The 21153-nt window shown below is 38.5% G+C and overlaps 1 protein-coding gene across 1 annotated transcript in view; it reads right to left on the bottom strand.

The window, feature by feature from the left end:
* LRRC1 (leucine rich repeat containing 1) overlaps nt 1-21153 on the bottom strand; it is a 127918-nt gene that overhangs the window by 74278 nt on the left and 32487 nt on the right. Inside the window, exon 2 of the mRNA XM_011960202.1 lies at nt 9492-9609. Coding sequence (XP_011815592.1) covers nt 9492-9609 — 118 coding nt within the window. The remainder of the gene's footprint in view (nt 1-9491; nt 9610-21153) is intronic.

Genomic DNA, 21153 nt, shown 5'->3' on the forward strand with positions numbered 1-21153 from the left:
GAGTCAAAAACACCTCTGTACAGTAGGTGCTATTAAAATCATTTTACAGATGGATAAACTGAGGCAAAGAGAGATTAAGTAATTTGTCCAAGGTAGTGATCCCTGGGCTCACACACTTATGACGATGACATACTGCCTAAAGAGAAGGACTTCAAGGATTCCTCAAACATAAACCTCTAGTTTCTGAAACATATTTTTTAAGAATGTAGTTTTTAAAACTTCAAATAAAAAAGTCACAAACACTTGCATAGGCTTTATGGTAACTATTAACTTATCAGTGGCCATCAATCATGTTAACTTAGGTCTAGGTTTATGCATTTATGTGCAGTTGTGGGAAGGCAGGCTACCCTGTCCTCTTTGGACAGGCATCTGAGTTTCCTATAAACATGTTACTCACTAGGAAGTTGTTAAAGTGTAATGAGATTGTGTGTGTCTATGTGTCTGTGTGTGTGTCGGTGGTGTCTATGTTTACTAGGTGTGATGGTTACTTTTATGTGTTAACGTGACTGCACCACATGATGCCAAATTAAAACAGTATTGATTTCTAGGTGTGTCTGTGAGGCTGTTTCTGGATGAGATAAGCATTTGAATTGGTAGACTCAATAAAGTAGACGGCCCTCCACAATGCAGTGGGCATCATCCAATCTGCTGAGGACCTGAATGGAACAGATGATGGAAAAAGAAGGAATTTGCCCCTTTTTGCTTCATGCTTGCCTGTTTGAACTAGGCATCTTATCCTGCCTTTCTATTGGAATTTGCACCCCTGGCTTCCCTGGTTCTCAAGCCTTCAGACTCGGACTGGAATTACACCACTAGCTTTCCTGCAGAGGGCAAATCCTGGAACTTCTCAGTCCCCATAACTATATGAATCAATTCCTAATAAATCTGTCTTAGAGAGAACCTTAAATTTTTCAGTGAATAGTTCACAAAGAAGCACTAAGATACTTGCATTTTTAATGATACTGTTGACTCCATAAAGCTACAACAAACATTTGAAATAAATTTCTAACAACCAACAAATGACAACCCAACTGAGAAATCCACTCATTGACTCCCTCTAAATTTGCTACCAAAGTATAAGAACTGTTACACTGCTTGTTACCAGCATCTAATCAAAAATGCCTTTTTCTTCTTTCATGTCTTTTTCACATCAGTTGCTACTGATCCTAGTTACTGACACTTTTCCGAACATAATGAGCACTTCATTTATACCATAGTATAATAGTCATTATATTTGTCTGTTGTGCCTGTAGAGTTGTTCGTTATTTCCTTAAGGGATAGAACAATTTAGCACAGAGCCTTACATTTAGTAAGTACTCAATAAATATTGCTTAAAGTTAAAAAAAAAAAAAAGTCTTATGAGCTACAGCTATTAACTGTAAGCATTTTTTAAAGTGTCAAAGTTTTAGGCTTTTTCAAACTGAAAAGAATACAGAATCTTTTTTTTTTTTTTTAAACAGGGACTTGCTCTATCACTCAGTCTGGAGTACACTGGCATAATCATAGTTCATTGTAAACTCAAGCTCCTGGACGCAAGTGATCCTCTCAAACTGGCCTCCCAAGTAGCTGGGACAACAGTCACACATCACTATGTTTTTAAGAATCATTTTCATTATTCACTTTGAGCCGACATCTTAGTTAGATTAAGGACTTATTCAACACTTAAAAAGCTAATTTAAAAATCATATCATTTCTATATTTAATCCTCAAATTGCAGTTCTTAGTACTGCTTTTCATTCCCTCTTTCCCTCTTGGCTCAAGTCCCTTTCCAAGATTTGTCTTTTCTAGCTCAGTAAGAGAACAGCACTGTTTGCAGTGGTGCGAGCATGTTGGTGTCCCCATCCCGACCAAAAGATGCCATCCAGCTTTCAGCTGCCTGGAGCCTCAGTACCATTTGGCTCAGCCAGATTCACGTAACAAAATGGGTGGCCTCAAAATCAAAATGATGCCAGCACTGTGGCTGGAAACCATCAACCTGATACCTACAGAAATTGCCTAATTAAAAAGTGAGCAGAAACTGTCATCCCATATGTTAGGGTTTTGTTTTATTTCAGGAGAAACCACTAAAATTATTTTTCCTTCCATAACTTAGCCTGTTGGGTTAAATCCGCCATTGTTTTAGAAAATCCAAGATCTAACACAGAGCGTAGCATGTACGGATAAAGTGAATGAACGAGCTAGGGAGGGATGGAGGTAGGAAGATAAGGAGCTATTTAAAATAGACAAAACATTTAGAGAACCTGTAACTGAATGAAGAACTTGTTGACCTAAAAACATATTCAAAGGTGTTGTTCTCAAACTCAGATCTATCAGAAACCTGCTAATTAACAACAACAACAACAACAAAAAAGCGTAGGCCGGGTGCAGTGGCTCACACCTGTAATCCCAGCACTTTGGGAGGCCAAGGCGGGCAGATTGCCTGAGGTCGGGAGTTCGAGACCAATCTGACCAACATGAAGAAACCCCATCTCTACTAAAAACACAAAATTAGCCAGGCGTGGTGGTACACGCCTGTAGTCCCAGCTACTCGGGAGGCTGAGGCAGGAGAATCACTTGAACCCAGGAGACAAGAGGTTGGCGTGAGCCGAGATGGCGCCACTGCACTCCAGCCTGGGCAACAAGAGCAAAACTCCATCTTAAAAAAAAAAAAAAGAGTAAAAGAAAAAAAGTTATATAAGCCTACAACTTATTCATCAGTCATAACTTTTCTGATTACAGAATATTAACAATATTAACAGAATAAAGAGGGACAGTAGTTTACTCTTCCATATATATGTTCTGACAAAGCAAGTGGAAGGAAGATCACTTGACCCTCGGAAGGCAGACCAAAAAGACCTTTCCAGACTGGAACAGAAAAGGACTATGGAATGGCAAGAAGAAAACAGGGAAAAACTGTATTACAATATACTCATCAAAAGAGATGCAAGTGTAAAGTTTATCCCAACTTTTTCAGCATTTGAAATGAAAACCATATCTTCATGTTTAAACAATGCTCGCTGAAATTTGCAAAATGGAAAGGTGATTAGAAAACATCACAGAAGCCTGATTCCTCTTCACCCCCACTTTAAAGGTAATTATAATCTGGAATTAAAACGTGTGTAGAAGGCGATTTTTATTTCTACATTAACTCTTCTTCCTAACAAAAGGGAAGGCAAAAGTTAAGGCAGAGAGGAGGCTCACAATGGGAAAGCCGATGTACTTGCAAAGCAAAATGCAAGCTTTGGGCTCAACACTGTTCAGCCAGCGCAACCTAAGGTACAGTGAGCATACAGGTGTGCTCCCTTTGCTGGATGTCTCCTGTGATATTTTAACCATGACAGTGACAACGAAACTCTCCTACTGTAACGTATGAAGTCCAGTCACTGGGGTAGTTTGCTAAGGAAAGTGCTAAATTTGGGCCCAAATTCGGCAGCAAGAAAGGAGAGAACAGTGGCTTAACTGTGGCAAGTCTGAAGTCCACATGGATAGAAACTTGCTTCTGCCACACTTCTGGTGTGCGTGTATATAGTTATTACAAATAAACAAAAAAGGTTAATTGTTCATAACTAAGTAGGAGGACTTTTAAGCACACTAGAGTTACCACTTGCCAGAACGAGATCTTTTCAGGGCATAATCAGCAGTACCACAATTTGATGCTATCGTGGTACTTCTGCATTTCAGCAGGCTTCGAGATTGGTTTTAGATTTTATGAAACAAATCCATAACTATAGACCAAACTTTGATCAGCATCTGGTGGTTGGACAGAGGACAACTAACCCAATCATGCACTTGAAGTCCAGCCTCTAGAAGAGGATGAGACAATGTCCCTACTGGCGGGCAGTCCACTCAGTCTGCAGGGCTGTCCTGGTGCTAGTGATGGTTATACTGAAACTGTCCTACCTTTAAGTTCTTGTTAACTCAAGTTGACGAAATAATTAGTGAAGGCCTGTAGTCTCTGGACATGATTTTTCTATCTGCAGTTTTATTTGCCCCATAAGAGAAATAGATTCATGACCTCTTTGGCAGATGATGCTAATATTGACAAGTGTTTCCTTAACTTCAGCCATCTCTATTCCACCTTCACAATTTTTGCCATCCTGGTGTAGCCCCTGCATTCTTTATCATTTGCCTCATTCTTTTAAACTGACTTTTAAAATTTGGATGGGATTTTTAAAGGAAGAAAACTGTTTTAAATCACTAACATGAATTCAAAGCTATTATCACTACTAGACATAAAAGATAAATGTAACAAATACAATATAGTGTTATCAAATTTTACAGATGCAATCCAAAAGGAACAAAATTGAAACTAAAAGGATAACTTTCTCACCATGACTCAAAATTTAAAATTGCTGTTTTGCAGTACCAGTTAAAATCATCTCTAGCAGTGCTGGTAGTATATGCCTTACACTTTGGGGAAAACTGAACTAAATGGATAATGATATAGTATTGTGATGTAAGTCAAATTACAGCATAGACTATAAAATTCAAATTACTAACCCTTGAGGCAGGAATCATGAAGCATTAAGAAAGTCTGCCCTAGATTCTTGAAGAGCAAGATCTCACTATGCGATAATACCACTTCTCACACAATCAGAGGTCATTTTCCTCAAGCAGCCAGCGATAATACCACTTCTCACACAAAGAGATAATACCACTTCTCACACAATCAGAGGTCATTTTCCTCAAGCAGCTAATAATCAGTGAGCAGAGAAAGCAGATATAAGGTCCAAGCATTGAAGCATATGCATCTCACCACAGAAAACTGCTGCAGAACTTAATTCTAAGTCTATACACTTTTTGTAGACCAAATGTTACCAGCAAATTCAGATATCTAGTTCATATACTCCAATCATCCTTTACTCTATGTTCAGGGGAAACACCTACTTTTTTTTTCTCATATATATTTTAGACATTTGCTTATTTAAAAAAAAAAAATCCACCAAGTTAAGACATGAGAAGTGTGTCACTTTCCTCGACTCTCACTGGGCTCATACAGGGAGCAGGGTTTTATCCCACTCCACAAAACAAGGCCCAGCGGCATCAGAAGGGGCCTGCCCAAAGTCAACTGCGTGCTGACAGCAGAGCCAGGGCTCCGAGCCAGGGTCCTCTCTGCTGAGCACATCTAGTCATTCTGGGGAAGAGACCATATGCATTGTGCTCATCCCAAAGCTCTCTACTTGTCCCTCAGAAAAAAAAAAAAAAAAAAAATCCTTGTAGTTTAGATAATCCATAAGCACTGCCCTCTTTCTCCCTAAACTCATGCTTCTCTTTTCCAACACAGCACACAATTCCCTTGACTTTGCTCCTGAAATGTCAGAAAACAAAGCCACAAAAGTCAGTGTTTGAAGCTCTTGGCAGTTCTTCTTGGCCCAGAAAATGAGCCTGTAAAAACTTCTCTCTTCATTTACAAACCTCTTTAAAGAGAAACGTAAAACCTGAGTTTTCTCCTCACTTGAGCAAGGAAACATCCGGAAAGGTCTAGTTTTGCTTTTAGAATCAAAGCAAATTTGAGCTAAAGTCAGCTCTAGCATCTTACCCTTTAACCAGGAATGACAGGAAGATCTCCCACCTTCCACATGGGAGGGTGCAGGGGTGCCTTAGGGGAGTGAATGTGGACTCCTAACCACAGGAAGCTGCTGAAGGGAAGTTAGCAGCAAGCCTGCAGGTGGTGATGTCTAAGATCTTCTTGGTGTGGCTGGGGACCAGCAGGGTTGGCATTTCCTGGGAGCTTCTTAGCAATGCAGAATCTTCAGACCCACTCTGGACCTACTGCATCAGAATCTTCATTTTAACAAGAGTCTCAGATAATTCCTTGCACATTGAAGTATGACAAGCATTAATCCAATGGACTTTCTCCTTCCCGGTCAAAGCAATGCAAAATCAAGAACTAAGGAAGTTCCTACCATGACTATGGCCAGCCCTGGTTATAACCCTGCTACAAACCACTGAGGCTGGGCAGGGACCCAAAGGAACAGCCTCTGATCCAAAAGTGGGCACCGTCAGCTGGGGCAACAGAAGACCAGAGGCCCACACAGGCCTCCAGGCACCAGTCACAAACCCTCACAAATGCCTGCACCTGTACAAAGTCAGGTTCTCACACTGCCTCTCCAGCTGCAAGCTTTGTGACTTTTATTTGCCTACTCACTTGCCTAGGGTATTCAGATTGATATGATTTTATCTGTCCAAAAAGTGACAGGAAGCATACTGAGATCTGCCAGACCAAGAAATGGTCTAAGACCCCTATATCTGTTGGTTACAGTAAATAGTGACCTTGTTCTTCTGCTCTGTCATCTGCACAGATTCATTCTTTCTTTTGTTTGTTTGTTTGTTTGAGACAGAGTCTCGCTCTGTTGCCCAGGCTGGAGTGCAATGGCACGATCTTGGCTCACTGCAACCTCCATCTCCCAAGTTCAAGCGATTCTCCTGCCCCAGCCTCCTGAATAGCTGTGATTACAGGCACGTGCCACCAAGCCTGGCTAATTTTTGTATTTTTAGTAGAGTCGGGGTTTCACCACATTGGTCAGGCTGGTCTCAAACTCCTGACCTCGTGATCCCCCCGCCTTGGCCTCCCAAAGTGCTGGGTTACAGGCATGAACCACTGCACCCAGCCCAGGTTCACTCTTTCTTTTAATAACCTCCGGGAAAGCCCCCAACCTTCCATGCTGTCTTCCCCTCTACCCCCACATCCACCACGCACATAATGCTACCGAGCCGAGCCAGGCCCTGCCAAGAAGGGAAGGGAACAGTTAACTCCCTCTCGGCATTTCTTTTTTTTTTTTTTTTTTGAGATGGAGTCTCGCTCTGTCGCCCAGGCTGGAGTGCAGTGGCCGGATCTCAGCTCACTGCAAGCTCCGCCTCCCAGGTTTACGCCATTCTCCTGCCTCAGCCTCCCGAGTAGCTGGGACTACAGGCGCCCGCCACCTCGCCCGGCTAGTTTTTTGTATTTTTTAGTAGAGACGGGGTTTCACCATGTTAGCCAGGATGGTCTCGATCTCCTGACCTTGTGATCCGCCCGTCTCGGCCTCCCAAAGTGCTGGGATTACAGGCTTGAGCCACCGCGCCCGGCCCCTCTCAGCATTTCTAAGAGAGCTGGGTAAGAAGGTGAATGTTCTGCAGGATCCTTCACAAAACTCGAACACTTGCAGAAGGAAAGGTTGAAACTGAGGGAAAAAATAAAATTAAAAAAAGCAGTGTTGGTGTCTCAAGGAGCAGAAACATTTTTGTGTTCTGATACTATCTTCAGTGAAAGACTAGTTTCTTTTATCAACATGCTGGGAGGTAAAAGTGGACACGCGGGAAGACGCATGGAGCCCTACTTTCTAGTTACTAGTGTTTGAAAGAGCTGATGTGGGAACTGGTAAAACTGGCAGCTGACCAGTTCTGACTTTCCACTGAGCATCCCATTAGAGTTAATTACGGGACTGGGAACTTTTGAGCTGTATGGTTTCCTTCCTCCTAAAGAGTGAGAGCCAAAACTTTTCGTCTTTCTTAAGTATTTCTGTTTATTTCTAATCCCCATTTCAAAATTGCTATGTATTTCTTCAGATTTTGTGATTTCTGTGACCATTTTACAAAGTCACTGCTTCCTTGCAGAGTTAATAGCTAGTCATTGTTTATAACTTAGATAACTGCTAAGACAAGAGAATCATTTCAATCACATATACTTTGGGTAAGTATTATACAGGCTAGTTTCTAAGGCAATTCTGGCCTGGCCAGACCCCAAATGCCCACCCCACCCCATACTCCAGCGTAAGCGAAGCTGCTCATCAACACCTTCTGAGCTGAGGGGCAAGGCCATGCTTTGTACTGGTTGCCATCCACCTCCCAGGGCAGCCAACCTTCAGGGTGGCTGGTAACCTGACCTGTACTCTATGTTTTACAGTTGGCATAAAAAGATAAGTTGGGTCAACCATTCTTCACTGAGAAATCCTTCACTGGCAAACCAATGCTGCAGCAGGGGCAAAAGCCAAACTGTACGTAAAAAGAAATCACAAAAAGAGGCCACCACAAGCCAGTTCCAACAGAGCAGGTTATTGAGCAGGGAAGAACAGAGAACCCACAAACAGAAGCAGACACACTGGAAAAGAGAGGCCATGAAACCCTCAAGATAGTGTCAAATGCAAGCTTGGTGCCACTGCTTTTGGTATATGTTAATTCCCTCCGCCCCCTGTTTCCTTACAATCAAATCCACTTTACCAAGTAGATCTGGGTTCCCTGCAACCAAATAAGCCATCTAAAACAAGACACCCTCCCAAAAAAAGTTTTGCTTTGTTGTACTTTTTCTAGTAGCTTCAAAGTAAGAAATAATTTTCATGCAAAATAAAAGTATGTCACAATCACATGGCTAAGCCAGAAGACAGTTTCTAATTTATGGAATGTAATAGATAACAGCAATTTAAAACCTATTAGAAGTTGGCAGAAAGGAGGAATCATTTTTTCTTCACCGTATTTCCAAGTACTGATTGCTGCATTATAACAACAATCCACAGAAGAATACTATGTCTGGGACCTGGGGTTTTTGCCAAAAATATCAGACTGAAATATACAGACCTAAAGATAATCGATTCAGAAGAAACCTATAGATTTTTGTAGGAAAGCAAAAGCAAAACACAAAATAAATCAGGTATGTAATAGGAGAGAAATAAAGGAATTACCTTTTCAATAAATAATTCAGACCATATTTGAGACTATCCTGAGGAAATTATACCAGGGTCTTTACAAGAACTGAATTCCATCAGTAGATAGGACCACTGGGAGTTGCTACTTTAATTTAATAAATCAAATATGCTATAACAAGAAGCAATACCAGCCCATGTGGGAAGCCCTCTAAGTAGCATAAAACTCAGGGTTAAACCCAGGTACCCATTTTAAAATGAAAGGCATTTGAGTACCCGTTGGGGTATCTATTAGGATGCTCTATTCAAATGTTCAATGAAAATGAATCAATAGTGGGATCTGAAAATAAAAATGAACTCACAAATATACCACACAAATTGAAGTGGGCAAAACCACCAGCAGCCTAATTAGAAACAAACGAAGACAGAAGATGCCTGAATGCAAGCAAGTCTGTTCACTACAGGGAGAGTATACCAAGCAACGGAGACACAGCCAAGAGGAACCACCCCTTCCCCAGGGCAGGTTTCCCTTGCCACAGCAGCACCCAAGCACTGGACAAGAACCGTGCCACCAGTCCTCGGTATCATGTTCAGCAAAATAAGTGGACAAGGTTAAATGATTTCCCAGCCCACTCTCTAACTCTAGGAATCAGATTGAACTTATCTGGAGAAAGCTGTCTCCTAACACTTGTGTTATGAAATTTTTCTTTTGGAAAATGCCTATAAGTTAACTGACCTATTCAAAAATGGCATTAATTTCACCCCAAGAATCATACAGTTTTCCCATAACTATCAGGGAAAGCACCTCCAATAATATTTATCTAGCTGTATTTACTAAAAACACTCCCAGCATCTGAAGAGATAAATGGCCAACCCAAGTGGAATCTTTCTTACCATTTCGAGACACGTCTAGTTCCACCAGCTGCATGAAGTTTGCTATTTCTGGAGGGAGCCGCTGAATTTCATTATCACTAAGTCCAAGCTTTCGTAATTTGACTAGCTGGAAAAATTGCTGAAAGACAAAAGAGTTTCACATGTGTTTGTATCATAAACTTTTGGGCTACTATGAAATGTAAAACAATGTTTTTTAAAAACTAATGAAGATTGTAGCAACATCAATTTCCTAACTTTGATGGCTGTACTGTAGTTGTGAAGATGCTACCACTGGGAAAAGCTAAGTATAAGGAACCTCTCAGTACTATTTTTGAACTTCCTATCAATCTACAATTATTTCAAAATAAAAGGTTTTTAAAAATTAATGAGCAACTTAATGAGAAGAACAGTCACTCCTTTAAGCTATCCAGTAGAGAGAAATATCGACTTATGAAAACTGACATTAAATCTGCAATGTCAAATAGACACGTAAAAATAGACAAGTAAAAATGCACTTTAAAAATATTTTTAAATATTTAAATGTTAAAATATTTTTAAATATTTAAATGTTAAAATATTTTTAAAATATTTTAAAAGACATTTTTTAAAGAAATTATTATATATCAGAAAGTATAATAAATATCCCACAAATGTGTGCAGGCAAAAAATACATATTTGACCAATCTAAAAAGTCTGCACTGGATACTTCCATCAACCATGGCAGACTGAGTATGTGCTCTTTCCCCACACTTTTTAAAAACTGTATTAAAATGACACTAAAGGAATTCACATGAACATAAATATAATGTGAAATAAGCCCATGAAGACAAAAAATGAAAGAGTACAAAAAGCAAACTAGATATGCAACAAAATCCTTTAAGCTAGAAAACAGAGGGATGAATGGTAACCAACAAACAAATCGAAACAAAGCTGGAATTTAAGCCTGTGGGGTGAGTAGCCAATAAGAAACTAGGTTCATGTACCTCTGAGGAAAGGAGAACTGATTGAAAATTTATATAAAGAACAAATAAACTGCCATATTCTCTTCTCTACCCTGCAGAGCCAGGCAGGAGCCTGGAAATTTCCTCTCCAGAAGAGGTAAGTCCAAACACAGCTAAGCACAGCTGAGGGCAGGGGTAACGTAACCCTGCTAAAAACGGGACTGAGTCAAAGCCTGGTCAGTAAGATCCCACCCTCTCTTCTCCCCGCAGCCCGGCTCCTGGGCATAAGCACAGACTTGCAGACACCAATCTTCCTATCGAGAAGCTTCAGGTTATATGCCTCACCAACACATGGAGCTTCCAAACAGGTCCACCTTCCCTGATCTCCACTGCCACATGCAAGAAAGAGAATGTGCACACGCGCACACACACACACACACACACACACCCCACATCTCAGAGGAAACAAACATGATGTAGGGAGCAGAAAAAATTCTTCCTCAACCAAAATATAATTAATATCCTCAGAGAAATCACAGATGAAGCAACACAACACCATAAAAAGCATAATTAGAAGAACTAGAAACAAGCTTTCAGAAAGTGAAAAATATTGTACCATTGATAAAAGAATCCCATAAAAGAGGTGAAAAATAAAGTGAGTAGAGTCCTCAGAAGGTGGAATAAAAAGATGAAAAGATGGGAAAATGGAAGAAAAAAAGAGAGGAAAATGCATGGACCAGTTCACAAGGTACTACAAAGTAATTCATAGTTCAAAGAGAGAAATACAGGGAATTGCAGGAGATGCTTTTTCTGGTTTGAGAGGACCCACCATGCAACCAATAAAACGAATGAATAAAAAAGTACATACCAAGGAATACTCCAGATATTAGATTTTAAAAGCTTCCAGAGACAGGAAATAAAAGAAAAAGATCATAACGAAGAATTGGGTATCAGAATGGCACTGGACTCAAAAGGAACCTTGAAAGTAAGTGGGCAATGAAGCAATGCCTTCAAAATTCCTAAAAAATCATTATTCCCAACCTAAAATTGTATACCCAGCCAAACTATCAATTAAGTATGATTACAGAATAAAAACATTTCAGTCACACATGGTATCAAAAAGTTTAGTTTTCTTGTACCTTTCTCAGGACTCCATCAAAATATGTAAATAAACTTAAAAGAAAAACAACCTGAGATCCAGGAAACAGAGAATCACCAAAACAGAGACAGGCAAAGGAAATTCCCAGGATAAAATCATGAAGGGAATTCCAAGATGTAGCTTGAACATCAGGCCCCAAGAGCAAACCATCTACACTGGAGTAAAATACAACAGCTCCCAGAGGGAAGTTTTGAAAAAATAAATAAAAACACACCTGAGGAATTATCTGATATGTTTGGAAGCATCAAAGGGGATTTACAACTCTTTCAGAATGTTTGGTGATAAATCAGAAATAGGCATAGAGAGAACAAAGCAAGCAAAAGGAAAGAGGGTTATTAATTCCAGGGAAAATATAAAGTGAAAGAACATATAATCATAATATAAAATCTGATTATGAACAATACTTACAGTCATAACATTATAATATCTATATTGGTAAAACCAAAATTTATGTTATGTCAATATTGAGAATGGGAAAGAAACTATAAGAACTAAAGCCTCATCTTCCATAAAAAGAAATCCATAAATAACTCAAAGAGGAAAAAAAATTAAGCTGCAAAAGTAAGTCATTTAGCAACATGGAGGCAAATATTCGCAGAAATAGTCAAAAGCCAGAAACTGGAGTGGGGAAGGAGGCAAGAGGCTGCTGTTTTTCACTGGCACACTAAACAGCTTATTAGATTTTTTAAACTATTTGCATACATTACTCTGCTAAAAATGGAAATTGAATTTACAAATGAAGAAGTCTCTACTAAGATTACAGGATGCTCCAAATGTTAATTTTGTAGGATGCTAACATTTAATAGTCTTCATCTTTCTTTTTTGGGTTGGTAAAAAAGATTGCATATTTATATAATCATACAATTGCCTCTTGGAAAGCAATTGAGCAATACATAAAAGAAAAAAATCTTTTCAAGTTCACTGAAATACTTTTGGGCATCTGTCCTCATAACTGAAAATAATGCACAAATACATCTTTGCACTATTATGTGTAAAAATAAAAAACTAGAAAACATACATTTCAAAGAAGAAAAATGATTGCATATTATTAAATAATTCACTATTATGCAACAATAAAAATAAATATTATAAAGACCACAGAACTTGAAAAAGATTTACCATGCAAATATAACTAAAAAAGAAAACAAAATTGCAGATACACTACATTTAAAAAGCATGTGTGCATGTGGACTGACAGAAAGAGAACAAAGAAGAAAAAAGCAGTTATGTTAGGTGACAAGGATAATGCATGAATGACTTTTTAATTTAAAAACCGTATTTTTTTTAAAAAAAATGAACTATAAATCTCAGCAAATGAATGCTACCAATTAGCTATACAAGATAATGAGGAAAGTGCTCAACTAAAGGACTAATCCTTTGGATTTCTTTACTCATGCAGTTGAGATTTAATTTCTTAAGGAAAGATATTAAAACGTCTTTATACTGCCTGTACTAAAGCATCAGCCAGCACAAACGCCATTCAATAGAGTCACATATTTGAATAATTGAGCTTATGCCAATTGTTCAGAGTCTGACAGTTTCATAATACATCAATGTGTTTACTCAAGCATGAAAAGCTCACTTTGTCTTCCAGGAAAGGCATAATAGCAAAACTACAAAACCCATCACCATTTCCATACATTCTGGGACCATTCAGAAATAAGACAAGAAATCAAGACAATAAGGTACTTAGATGTACAGTGAATAATAAGTTCACTTTACATCTGTGGAAACGATAACCGACAAATCCTCACATCCAATAGAAGTCATAACAGCACACAAATTTAAGGTTTGGTTCTGCATGTTACCAACATCCTACACTAGAGCCTGTCACAAACACTACTTTATTCAACTTGGGAAGTACCTGCCAGATGTAAAAACAACCCTATCTGACATGATCCCAAATAAAACCAGTAGTTCCTTAATCCGTCTCTCATTATCCTGATGTGATCTTAACATGGTATCCAAAGATCAACACAATGCCAGCGAAACTGTATTAAATTCCCAAATATTCAACTTCCTCAGAGAGTCAGGAAAAATAACTCACTAAGCTATCAACCCTTCTGCCTTGCCTTTGAGATCAGCCAGAGCACATGAAAAACAATTCCTGTAGCTGTCTTGGCAGGACGCCTCAGTGCAGTGCAACCATGTGACAGAACACACAGAGACCGTTCTTCAACTCTACCATGTTTGATTATAGCTCACTAACCCACTTAGAGCACATTCTGTACAATTATATGCAAAGGAACCCAAATTGCCTCGGGTTGTTATGCTACACCCATCCTCTTACAGCCACCATTGCTTTCAGTAGATACAGCCTTTAATTTGGATAAATGTTCTCCCATTCTCCATTTCTGACAAGATTCTTTTCCTTCTTTTTTGGTAGAGTGTTAGTACCTCCCTTCTGCTTTTTAGAAAGGGACAATGAAAATCTCAGTCCTAGAAGAGCTGTGTCCCCTTTTATTATCATTTGGCCAAGGATCAGTCAATTGTCCCCCAGTTGCCCAAACTTCTCCTCTGTAATATAGAGAAAACATAAACCATTGTTACAGATTCACATGGAGAACAACTAGTGTAAAGAATGCTATTAATTGCTGAAAAACTGTGGGACTCCTAACTTTAATGACACAAAATTTACTCACAGATTTCCTTCCTGGAGACATTCTAACTTATCACATAAATCTTGACCCCTTTTCATCCTACAAAACTCTCATCCCATCCCCACTCCTGTCCCCATCAACCTAGACTGCCTTTTTGGGCAACCACCTGTATGTGGTTGTAAACCAACGGTTCTAATCTCAAGGTAAAATGCACAATATACATCATTTGTGTCATCTGACATTGTTTTTTTCTGTGAGACTTGCAAAAAGTGACTGTGACTTTGTTACCCAGAAATTATACTACTAGGTATAGATCTTTTAAAAAAAACTCTCACATATATTTTTCCAGAATACATATACAAAATGTGCTTGAAATAATTATTTATAATACCCCAAAACTGTAAAAACCCAAACACCCATAAATAGTAGATCTGATAGAGGTATTATACATTATTACAGTGAAATTCTACACAGCAATGAAAATGAAAGCTTACTGTTAGTCATGATATAGATGAATCTTAGAGATAATGTTCAGTGAATAAAGCCAGGCACACAAGAATGCGTATTATATTATTTCATTTATATGCTGAATAGATCACCTGAACTAATTTTACAGATGCATACAGAGGCAATAAAACCCAAAAAGATAAGCAAAGAGTGATTCTTATAAAATCAGGTTAGTGGATACCTCTAGACATGAGAGGGAGGATTATGATCGGGAAAAGCATGCAATGGAAGCAGAATACATAATTTGATACAAGTTTTTGGAGTCATGGTAATGTTCAGTTTCTTCACCTGAATGGCAGTGACAGATGTTCACTTTATAATTTGCTATAAGCTATAAATTTATGCTTTAAGTTCTTTTCTATAAATGTGTTTTATTTCACAATAAAAAAACTTTTTAAAGTTTTAGACCACTTACTAATCAGGAAGAAAAACACCAATTAGCACCAAGGACGTCCAATTACTTAATTCATCAAAGTTAATAATATTAAAGAGCAATGGCATTAGATCTAGAGGAGGAGGAGGGAGAAGTGACCATCATAACCAAAACAACAATGATAATGATAATAATACAGAAGTTAACCTCTACTGAGGGACACTCTATGTCTGGCAGTAAGCTAAACACTTCACATGGATTACACTCTTTAATCATCTCAAGGTTGCCACAATGCTGACACCTACACATATAAGTTAGCTTTTACTGCATAACAAACCATCCCAAATTTGGTGGTTCAAAACTACATGGATTTTTTTTATTTCTCATGTTTCTGTGAGTTGGTTAGGCAGTTGCGCTGCTGCTCTCATGTGGACTCACGCATCTACATTTGGCTAGTGTCAGAAGGGCTGGAAGATCCACACTGGCCTCACTCCTATGTCTAGCAGTTAGTGCCAGCTGTCAGCTAGAGCTCCTCTGTGCTCCACAAGGCCTCTGTCCCTCCTCTTCCCTTAAGCTAGAGTGGCTTCCTTATATGAAGCTCTCAGAGAGCATTCAAAAAGGGCAATGGCAGAAGCTGCAAGGACTCTTGGGGCTTAAGCTTGAAATTTGCATGATGTTGTCCTTTCTGCCACATTCCATTGGTCAAAGCAAGTCATAAAGTCAGCCCATATTTAAGGGAGCAGAGAAATCACCTTCATTTATAGATGGAAGGAATGGCAAAAATCACGTTAAAAAGAGGGAGAGGGTGGGAAAAAATTGGTAGATTAAATGAGGTAGAAACCTCAGATATGCCACAGAACACACATGAAAACTGGGTAGATTATGTACAAAATGCTATGGTTGATTACAGAGTAATGACTTTTCTAAAGAAAATTGGAAGAGAAAATAATATACTGAATAAACTTTGGCTAAGATTCTTTATATATAAAAAGGATATAGACAGAAAAGGCCAAGAAAGATTCACAGAATAGTGAAATAACTACTTTGGTTAAAGCAGAGAATTCAAACAATCATATCTCACACCCAGAATTTGAGTTGGAAAGGGTTTTAGCAAACACTCATAAATAAGTATTAAATAAGCGTGAATGACACACTTTTTGTCAGTGTGTTTGGCAGAGGTGTGGAATAGGAATATCCCTGGGTGAATCACTTAACTTCTCTGATCCTCTTGTTTTCCTGTGAAAATAATAAGTATTAAATGATAAAGGGCTCTTTGTAGCTCTAAAAATTATAGAATTGCATTTCAAAATACTTTCCATGTGCCAAAAGAAAAATGAAAATCCCGTTAGCACACAATATAACATTAAGCATGAAGTTAAAATGCATAAAATTACAGAAAGTAGATTAGCGGTTGCCTAGGAAATGGAAAACGACTGCTAATGGATATGTGGTTTCTTTTGGGTGATGAAAATATTCTAAAATTTATTGCGGTAATTTTAGAATATTTGCACAACTATTTAGAATATATTTAGAATAGTTGCACAACACAGTTGCACAACTGTGACTTTATTAAAAACCAGTGAATTGCACACTTGGGGTGAATCGTATGATATGTGAATTATATCTTAATAAAGACGTCAAAAAATGAACAGAATTGGTAGACATGAAAGAAGAAGGACTTCCTATTAGTAAGAAAAGACTGGGCTGGGGATACACAGATACTTTTATTTATTTATTTATTTTATTTTATTTTATTTTATTTTATTTTTTTTTTTGAGATGGAGTTGCCCATCTGTTGGCTGGAGTGCAGTGGCATGTTGCCCAGGCTGGAGTGCAGTGGCATGATCTCGGCTCACTCACTGCAAGCTCCGCCTCCCAGGTTCACGCCATTCTCCTGCCTCAGCCTCCTGAGTAGCTGGGACTACAGGCATCAGCCACCACGCCCGGCTAATTTTTTGTATTTTTAGTAGAGATGGGGTTTCACCATGTTAGCCGGGATGGTCTCAATCTCCTGACCTTGTGATCCGCCTGCCTCGGCCTCCCAAAGTGCTGGGATTACAGGCACAGATACTTTTATTTAACTGAATCCCTATAATCAAGTGAGGTAGAGTTTTGTTTTGTTTTGTTTTGTTTTCTATCTCCAGTTAACAGATAAGGAAACTGAAGTCCAGCAACTTTACTGGCTTCCTTGATACTGCACACCAGTTAATAATATTCTTTAGGAAAAATTCCCAAACAGAGCCATGCTGGAGGATCACACAGTAAAAATCCTTAGATAACTACCTGGTAAACAAAAAACACTGGTGTGAGACTACATTCTAATCAGCTAGCCAAAACTAAGTCATGCTGGAGGTGGAGGCGGGAGGGTAAGCTAGGAAAGAAATAACTACTAAAATTACCAATGCTGTCAGATTCTATCTTGATTGACAAGTTGGGAGTGGAAGAAAAGAGCATGCTAATGAAACCTACATGTGAGAGCACATAAGTGGGGTTGCTGCCAATCCAATCCAGACGGAGAGAGTAGACATGCAAGAAATCTAGACAGATAAGAATGAATCAACTTCTAGAGGATCAGGGGCACAGAGACAAAACAAACATCCAGATAAAGCCTTGGGCAAGGGAAGGCTGAAAGAAACAGGGAAAGGAGAAGACAAAATTTGATACAAGTTTATAATATGATACAGCAAAAGGGCATACAAAGAAAAAAGGCTCAGCTAGGTCTAGTTTAGGGGGAAAAACTGTTTTAAAAAGGTAAATCTGCTGAGAAAGAACTTAGGCCAGATGACGGAGGATCCTTCAACTTCTTGGGATTGATGTTTTGTATCACAGAAAATCAAAGATTCTACTCATCTAGAAAGAGTTGCTTTTCCTGCACATTTTAACCAAATGTATCATCAAGTAAAACTTGAAAAGAGGGGAATATAATCTGTTTATATACAGAAAAGAAAAAGGTTCTTTCAACAAGCAGTCAAACAGATATCCAATAAAGTTTATTAAAGTGTTCTTTATATTTTGATGTGGGATTCTCAATAAGGTTGCATTTTTCACACATTGTACTCAGGAAAGCATTACATGACTCAAATGGAATAAAATTTTGTTTAGTGGGCATTGTGCCATGGATTCAATATAATTTATCCAAGCTAATAGTAACAACAAGCACTACATACATACTATGTCTACTATGTGCAAGGTTTGAAAATCAAAGAGATTTCAAATAAGAAGTAGTCCTTATTCCTAAAGGACATCCAGGAAATGACACAGGACAGGTGGATCAATAATTAAAATACAAGGTGGAAAATGAAAATGATAATGAGGCACAAACTGCCATAAATGGATAACAAATGGCTCTTGTCATCATAAACTGTATCTGTTATGCTTCTTCCGAGAAAAAAACAAAACCCAATTAGGCTATTTTATGGTCAGTCACATCATACCAATAGGATCAAAGATTCCTATGAGGCATCAAATAAGAATGGATTGTTCAGAGGAACTGTGTTAGGAAGATTCTTTCTGAATTTTCTCAGCAAATACACCAACATTAAAATCAGCATTCGGAGTACCTTCTGAAGTGACAGGCCGAGCAAAAAAAAAAAACTCACATAGGCAACACTAATAAGTCCTGATCATGGATGATAGAATACTTTAGAATTACCTATTATCCATGACAGAATACCTTAGTTAATGTTTTTAATCTCCTTAAGCAATACGTTGATACCACCCCTAGCCAAAGTTTGATGTTTCTGGACAGCAAGCAAGAAATGGAAGACTCAGGCATTTAATCTGAGTTGACGGATTACAATCACTCAAGAATGGCCCATAACTTTCTAAGACAACATTTAATGGCACTTTGAGTGCATACAAATTGTAAGTAATGGAAGAAAGAAAAGGACTTTATCTCTTACTCTGAGTAATACTGAAGATGACCTAACTGTTTTAAACCATTATCAGGAGATCTTGAAGGGTCAGGGAGGGATCTGACTAACCAGTTAATACAACTTAATGCAGCCAAGAATTCATCTCTTAACAAACTGCAAGATGGATTAAGCCCAGCAATGGTAACCATGATATCGCTATATTTATTCTGGACACTTTGTTTCAAGGAATGCCAAAGCACTTTTCCAAAAGGGGCGGGAGGGTATGGTCAAGCAATAGAATACAGCAAACACTAGGAGAACAAATAACCCAAGCATCAGATGCATACATACTGAAATCCCACAGGATTCCAAACAATTTAAATATGCAACTTAGCTTTTTGCGTTTACAAAGAAGTCATGTGAACCGGATTGACTGTTTAACGCCATTTGTTCAGGTTGTTAGGCCCTAACCAGATTTCAGGTATTTAGAAACATAATGATCTAATTATAACCACTGTAGAATTTAATAGTGGAGAAGGGCTTAACTTGCCTCCAAACATCTTCTAACATATTCTAAATATACATAAGCTACAACATATACTGTGGTATTTCCATAATCAAAATTTAAGATTAAAATTGTGTGATTTTATTATGTTAGTGCAAAAGTAATTACGGTTTTTGCCATTATCTTCAATGGCATTATTCACAATTTTAACTGCAATAATGGCATTATGGAATAATGCCATTGAAGATAATGGCAAAATCCGAAGTGTTTACAGCTCCTGTAAGAGGCAGTCTTGTACCTTGAAAATAAATCTTCTCTTACATTTAAACTTCTCACACACACTAAATTCACACAGTTTTCTACTGGTTTACCAAAATAGTTAAGTAAAAAGGCAAGATGGAAAAAACTGAGAGTATATTCCCTAGCAACTCACAAACAGTTATGCAAACACAAAACAGATCTCATGCTGATCACCACATTTTGGCTCCACAAACAGAATTTAAATATTAAATTCTAATATTAATCCAGATGAAGAACCACAGAGACAAGGCCTAATTGCAAAGCTTTTGAATTCCCCTACTGTTTAAGGAACAAGACAGACCATTAGTATCCAACAAATTCTACTCAGCTCCCATGTCCTGAAGTTACATCTGATGAGATGTTAACGTCTAACAAGTCTGCTTTCTTTGTGACAAGAAAAGGCAAAGCTCCTTCAGAGCCACTTTAAAAACTGCTCCTTTTGACAGACAGTCTTTACATTTTATTTCTACTGTTTACCAACAACCTAGGTAAGACATGGAACTAACACTCCTGGCCTTTGTCTAATGTAAGAATGTGCAGAAATGTTGGGTAGTGACCCACAGGCCACCCAATGAGCCATCTCACTACCACAGCATCTAAGGACACAGTTCTTTCATTGTAACTCAGCTCTTAAAATACACTCTGGCGGTGTGCTTGTATTTGCTGACCAGCTGGTTCCTCTGCAGAAACACTATCTAGTGAGTACCTTGTTCAGCACATCACCTCAAGGGTTCTCTCAGTCAGAAACCTCTCTTTGTGACATGCAATCACAAAGAATATTCAAGAAAAGAGGAATGCAGGAATTCTGTAGGAAACTCCCAATCATAATCCCAAAGTAAAGTGTAAGAGCAACAGCATTCCTTCACCAGGAAGCAAGCAACATCTCCCAGGTGTTCAGACCAAAGGGCACAATCTGTTCTTGGTAAACTCCCAGGACAATTTTCTGAGGTAGCTCAGTCCCAACAGCTTCTTTGCCACCACTTCCCCAGGTTCCTACTCCTAGCTGAGCGTCCAACTTTTTACCCAGATTTGTATAATAAAAGGAAACAAGATCACCCATGTCACGACTCACTATATCATATCATTAGCACCAACCAGGGAGATACCGTGTCCTGGTACTATGGGTCCCTTTTCTCTCTGGAAAGCACTTTCCACAGCCTGGTATTCCAGGCCCACGATTCATCAAAGATTTCTTTTAATGAAGAACATCTCATATGCGTGAGTGACAGCAATTTAACATTAAAATGATTTATTACTAGACAGATTTTGAAAGCCCAATTTCAAAAAGTTTACAACATTACTTTTTACAAGAACATCTCCAAAATCATGAGAAATGCCTCTCGAGTGCCAGACATTAGGCCAGGGGCTCTACGTACATAATCTCATTGAACCCTAAAAACAACCCTGAGCCAGGCAGTTACTCTGATTTCACAAATGATCCAAC

This window comes from Colobus angolensis, unplaced genomic scaffold (assembly GCF_000951035.1).
Source record: "Colobus angolensis palliatus isolate OR3802 unplaced genomic scaffold, Cang.pa_1.0 Scaffold51, whole genome shotgun sequence".
Lineage (NCBI taxonomy): Eukaryota > Metazoa > Chordata > Mammalia > Primates > Cercopithecidae > Colobus > Colobus angolensis.